This window comes from Eupeodes corollae, chromosome 2, assembly GCF_945859685.1.
Source record: "Eupeodes corollae chromosome 2, idEupCoro1.1, whole genome shotgun sequence".
Lineage (NCBI taxonomy): Eukaryota > Metazoa > Arthropoda > Insecta > Diptera > Syrphidae > Eupeodes > Eupeodes corollae.
In genome coordinates, this window is record NC_079148.1 from 122429808 (window position 1) to 122436605 (window position 6798).

Sequence of the window (6798 nt, forward strand, 5' to 3'; positions counted from 1 at the left end):
TGACGTTTTCGAAAGTCCATCTAACGCATAAGAATTCAATTTGATCATAAAATATTCACTTATTGGCTTGACAACAATGAACACAATAACTATAAACAAAAACACAATAACTACACGTAAACCGACAAGACCGTCTAGAGACGGTTTTAAACAAAAACAAATTTTAAGTTTGACAGTGGAGGCAAAAAACTGAAGGCAGTATTGAGACGGTCTTACCCGTTAGAGGGTTACTGGCCTATGTGTATCCTACTCCATGACAGACAGCCCCTTTAACCTAACCTAACCTATTCCAAAACGTCACCTTGCTAAATGGAGTGGAACTTAAAAACATGATATTTTTAGAACCTTATAGAAAATCATACTAAGATTGTTTTATTGATTTATTTTGAGGACACGTTACTGATTATAATAAACATATAAAAAGAGCCCCAGAAGACTTTCCAATCCCTCAAAAGTATCACTAAAACTGTAGGTTTTTTTCTTTAATTTTTGGTATAAGTCTTCCCACTGTGCGATGGCATGAGGTTTTGAGCGGCTTTTGAGATTCATCATGTAAGCACTAAAATACACACTCACACATAACACACAAACACACACTATAAGAATACCAAAATAATAGTTTTCTGACTTTAAGTAGCATTATATCAGATTAGAATTTATGGTCCAATGTTTTTGGTGTTTCCGCCAAAATTGTGTGCAAAATTTTATCTAACATGAATATTTGTCTCTCTTTTTCTCTCTTCTTGTTTTGCTGTGTCTGCTTTTGCTGCATGCAACAATACAAGGAGTACCTATAGTTACCAGGATAATAAAACAAAAGCGTGAATTTCGTTGTATCTTGTTGAGTGTGACGACAACAAATTTGGTTTGGGCGTGGTTGTGGGTGCGTGGCAGTAAATTTTCCACACGAAACACAAATTTGTCCGATAAAGCGCAACGGGAAATATAATTCCAAAATTGTAAAATACATTTCCGGGAAATCTCTATATAAGGAGATTGAAATTGTAACTTAAACCGTGTGTAGGGGAGTTAGATACTAGAATTTAGATATATTATTTCAAATGCTTATAAATATTCGAATATAAAAAAAAACACTACAATGCATTGATTTCAAAAGAATAAACTAATATTTAATTTAAGATGTCAACAAGTAGGTAAGCAGACCATTAAATTAAAGGTTATCACAAAGGTACTTAAGTAACTTAGAAAAAAGTTAGTTAGCCATTAAAAAGGTCAATAATATTGCTATAATACATATTTATTTTGAATACATTTTAAATTCCAACCGTTGTCCTTCACAGTAGTTCTGCTAAGAATTAGTATGAATGTGATGCCTTTGGAAAAATGACACAAAGTAGATGTAGCGATTTTTCTAGGAATATTCTTTGATACTTAGTACGTCTCTTAAATAAGGAAATGTAGACAAAATTAATAAAATGTTAAAACAATCCATTAACCTTTTTCTCTAGATATGTCAAGCCCTTGTATGTCAAGGACCTGAGCCTCAACAAACATGCGTCTCTAGCCATCTCGGTCCCTAGCTAGCTGTCTCCAGTTCCGCACGCCAAGTTGGTTGAGTTCCTCTCCGAACTGGGTGCGCCACCTGAGTCGCGGTCGTCCTCTAGTCCGCCGTCCCTCGGGATTGGATTCGAAGACCTTCCTTATACATGACCTAGCCATCTACGCCTTTGGACATTAATTCTGCTAACTAGGTCAGTTCCGCTGTACAACCCGTACAATTCGTCGTTATATCTTCTCCTCCATTCTGCATCTATGCGTACAGGACCGAAAATCACCCGAAGAATTTTTCTCACGAAGCATCCTAAGACGCTCTCATCTTTCTTTGACAGGGTCCAGGCCTCAGCGCCATAAATGAGAACCGGGATGATGAGTGTCTTATAGATGGTGAGTTTAGATGCGCGAGAGAGGACTTTACTTCTCAATTGCCTTCTAAGTCCAAAAAAGCAGCGATTTGCTAGAGTAATTCATCGTTTGATTTCAGCGCTGGTGTCGTTGTCTGTCTTAATAGCGGTGCCTAGGTAGACAAAGTCCTTAACTACCTCAAAGTTATAGCTGTCCATGGTGACGTTTTGTTCAGTGTCCTTTTTTGATGACAGCATATACTTGGTCTTGCCCTCATTGACCACTAAACCCATCTTCTTCGTATCCACTGACATCACGCTTTGATCTTCCAATTATGTCAATATCATCTGCGTATCCGAGTGATTGGATGGACCTTTGGAAGATTGTGCCTCTAGTGTTGACAGTTGAGTTTTGCACAATTCTTTCCAGAACGATGTTGAAGAAGTCGCATGACAGTGCATCGCCTTGTCTAAAACCTTTTTTGACATCAAATGTATCGGTGAGATCTTTTCCGACCTTGATAGAGCAGCATGCACTCTCCATCGTCATTCTGCAAAAACGGATACATATTACAGAAATGCCAAAACTAGACATTGCTCAGTAGAGCTATTCCCTATAGATGCTGTCATATGCGGCTTTAAAATCGATTAGGAGATGGTGGGTATCGATTTGAAGTTCCTGGGTTTTTTCCAAAATCTGCCGTAGTGTGAATATTTGGTCGATAGTGGACTTTCCTGGTCAGAAGCCACACTGAAAAGAAATTATCAGGTTGTTGACGAACTGCTTCAGACGATCACATAATACGGCAGAGAGGATCTTATACGCAATGTTAAGGAGACTGATGCCTCTATAGCTGGCGAAATTAAGAGGATCTCCTTTCTTATGTATCGGGCCTACTATGCTGAGATTCCACTCATGGGGCATGCTTTATTCCGACCAAATTTTGAGTGGGTGCATGCTCCGTACCAAGTCATCGCCTGCTGCTTTGAATAGTTTGGGAGCGATGCCGTCAGCTCCAGCAGCTATGTTTGACTTAAGTTTAGATACAGCTATCTTAATTTCGTCAAGGTCGGGTAGGCGGAATTGTTGATCTATCTGCGTCGCAGAGGTTGAGTGGTTTTATCTCCCTCACAGAGATATTCGGTTCGTCATCGCCGTTATATAATTTCGAGAAGTGATTTTTCCATATTCTCAACATCGACTGCGGTTCTACGACAATGTTTCCCTGATTGTCTTGACAGGCTTCGGTTCGTGGCTGGTACCCCTACCCTCATTCCTTTTGTGACATCTCTTTATCTCCTCGGTCGCGCGCTTCTCATGCTCTATTTTTTCCATCTAAGAAACCGGTGTTCCTCTCTTCTCTTTTGCTCGTAGAGCTCGCGAGCAGCTCCGGTCCTTTTGTGCAGCGCCATTGTATGCCTGCTGTTCAGCTGCTTGCGCTTGCTGGCATTCGTCGTCAAACCAGGGGTTTCGCTGTGGTGGCCGTGTGAAACGTAGCACTTCAGAGGAGGCATCTCTGATGGCTTCAAGGCAATGTTGCTACTGGTTTTCAATGCTTAATGCAGGCAGCATAGTACTCTTTAAGAGGTTACTTGAGACTCGATCGGAAAAGGACATGGCAGTCTCTTGCGATTGTAGCCGTCTAACGTCGAATCTTCTCACAGTAGGTACTTCCTTGCTTTAGCTTGGATCGGGATATCCGTAGCCGTACCTTGGCAACAACGAGGTAGTGGTCCGATTCAATGTTGGAATCTCGGAATGTTCGGATATCCTGTATACTGTAGAAGTGTCGTGTGTCGATCGCAATGTGGTCAATCTGTTTGACGGTAAAATTGAACAGGAGATTTCCATGTCCCCATGTGGATATTGAGATGTGCGAACTGCGTACTAGATCCAGAACGTCTAGCCCCGCAGCGAAATCGATCAGCTTGAACCCATTGTCGGAGGTGGTGTCGTGCAGACTGTATCTTCCGATTATCCCACCAAAGATGTCTTCTCTTCCTAACTTGGCATTAAAATCTCCTAAAACAATTTTAATGTCATAGCCAGGGCACTGCTCATATGTCTTGTCCAAAAAGTCGAAGAATATGTCTTTGGTGTCTTCATCTTTCTCCTCTGTTGGGGCATGCTTGCATATTAGGCTTATGTTGACAAATTTAGCCTTGATGCGGGTTGTCGTGATGCGCTCGTTCACACTGTTGAAACACAAGACTTTTTGCCTGAGTCTAGTTTCAGCAACAAATCCATCCCCAAAAAGGCGCTGTCTTTGTTCTCGGTAGCAGTCGCCGTAGTATACATCGCAGTCTGTTAGTTTGCGTTTGCCCGGTCCATCCCATCACACTTCTTGGATGGAGGATATATCTACCGCTAATTGTTCGGCTGCACTTGTTCTGTTAAGGGACCTAACATTCCACTTACAGATCCGAAGTTTGTTGTCCTTATTTCGTTTGCGTGGGTTGTCAACAGCGAATCCGTCCGTAACCGAGGCTTTGCATGAGCACTACTAAAGGTTTTTTTTAAGTCTCCCGTGACGGCCATTTTGTTTTTTTGGGACATCTGTAAAATCTTTTATTTATTATTTAGTTGCTTATGCCAAATCATCATGGCAAGTTACACGATTTAACAGCACGTTCAAATGATAAAACTTTTTATTCCCAAAATGGGTGTTCGTTAACGCAAATGTGCATGTATTGCGTCCATTTTACATGTTAGCAATTTGAAACAACCAGTTCTGAAAATAATCAGCCAAAACCTGTACGTTCAAGGAAAGCTAGATTAACCGAAAATTTCACCGCGGGCTGTAAAAATGTACAGCAGAACCGTGCACAAGAACTCGGCTTTTTGCAGACTTTTGGAATTTTGCGTCGGGACTTAGGGGTACAACCGTGCGAGATCCAACTGTCCCAGGAGCTCAAACTTCATGACCATAGACAGCGCCGGATATTCGCTGATCGTTGGAAAGAGGACCCCAGATGAAAAATCATTTTAAATGACGAGCCGCATTTTTGGATAAATGCCTGTGTAATCAAGCAAAATCGCCGAATACGGGACGACACCAACCCACGCGAGGTTCATCAGGTGATCAGGAATGCATCCTCAAAAAGTTACCGTTTGGTGTTCAATTTTTGCGGGCGCACTTGCAATTTTTTTTTCATTTATACACTGATGCAGGTCTAGCACATGTTGATTAACTGTTATTCAATATGTTCAAAGAATCATACTCTTTTCAAGAAGCGACACGAGGCTTGGCTTAATAATAACAATACACTTCCTGTCAGTATTTCAAATCACTCCCAAAGTACATCGTCTAATAATGGACCACAAACTAGTGGGGGCAGACCCAAAACTGCATTTTTAGATGCGTCAATAAAGACAAAAAAGAAGAATTGCGAATGTTTTAGTCTTCACTTCATCTAAAGAGCTGAGATTCACTGCGGAAATTTCCGAACATTCCTCTGGTAATGAAGTTGATTCTTGTAAAATGGAAAAAACGTTACAACTGAAAGATACGTTAGCACTATTCTTTGATCTTGATCTGTCCGAAAAAAATATAATATATTGAGATCTGTAGTTAATGATTTTCAAAAGGATTTATTTCCTAGTTTATATAAGTTGAGAAATTTCAAAAAGCAAATGCTTCCGAAAAAAAGAGAAGTTTTAGAAACCACTGTCTCTGTTGACCTTCAGGAACTTCTCGATCAAACTGTTGAAAGTATTGCCGATATTTCTGAAGTAAAAGGGGGCACACATGCCATTATTACATTTAAATGGGACTTTAACAGAAGTTCCGGTCATAGCCAACATTAACAAGTTTTTTTTCCAATTCGAAATTCGTTTTTTGATATGTCATGGCGGGTAGGAAAAGACTCCGAAAATATGTTTAAAACACAATTCGGTCTTAATATCGACAAGTCTAAGCCTGGTTTCGGTTGGACAAATGATGGAAATACAGCAAGAAGATTTTTCAAAAGTTCACAGTTAACGGTGGAAATTACAGGAATTGATGAACGACTTACATACAAATTTTCAATGGTCTTGAAAGTTTTGGCTTTAGGATTAACTATTGATAAAAGTCAATTCTCTGTATTACTCTCTGAAGTAAGGGAATTTATATTTATATTACGAGCTTTGGTGTGCATAAACTTTAAATTCATGGACCGGACATAATATCGCCCTTCGAAATCCCAATTGATTTACTGTCCGAAAAAGCGCTTAAAGCAACACATAAGGAATTCCAAAATAATCGGCTTGGTCATGCAAGAAAGTCATCCCGTGTTAACACCATCCTAGATATTTTGGCGATCTTGTTTCTCCGGTCCTGTCCTTTAATTTCTAAACTTAGAAAAAAGATTTATGTGTATTTGAAATAAAACGCTTACAATTACTCTTTCAAAATTTCTTGCAAACAGTTTCTAGAATGATTTTTTTTGCTGAAATTTAAAATTTTTGAAAATATTTTGTGTTGAATTATACTGATTTTTATATTTAAAATTTTCTTTTATATATTGCAGGATAAAGATGTGTTGTTTTCAACAACGAAAAACTGGAAACCACAAGGAGGACAAACGGAAAAAGTTCCCCTCGAATTAGACAAGAAAATTTTGGAAGAAAAGGGAATTTGCAACACTGCTTTCGATGCTGCATAAAAACAAGACTTAAAAGAAATGTTATAAATAAAAGTATTAGATTAATAATTTTTAAATATTCCATTTATTTATTGTTTGTATATAAGGAAGTAGTCCTTCATGAAAATAGACATAATAAGAGAAAGTTAGTCCGGTGTTTATTAATTTGAAATATAGAAAAAAAAAACAAACTTGCTTTTCTTTTCATATCAATCAAAATAATACATTGACGTTTTAAATTTAGAAAATAACATGAAATATAATCTTCAAGTCATAATTAAATCAGTTCTCATTTACATTTACCTTACTT

The 6798-nt window shown here is 38.7% G+C and overlaps 1 protein-coding gene across 1 annotated transcript in view; it reads left to right on the forward strand.

Moving 5' to 3' along the window:
- The window catches only part of LOC129946099 (sodium- and chloride-dependent glycine transporter 1-like), a 208223-nt gene extending 201658 nt beyond the window's left edge, over positions 1 to 6565 (forward strand). Inside the window, exon 12 of the mRNA XM_056056135.1 lies at positions 6375 to 6565. Within this exon, the coding sequence (XP_055912110.1) occupies positions 6375 to 6509 (135 nt within the window). The 3' untranslated portion in view covers positions 6510 to 6565. The remainder of the gene's footprint in view (positions 1 to 6374) is intronic.
- The last annotated feature ends 233 nt before the right edge of the window (positions 6566 to 6798 follow it).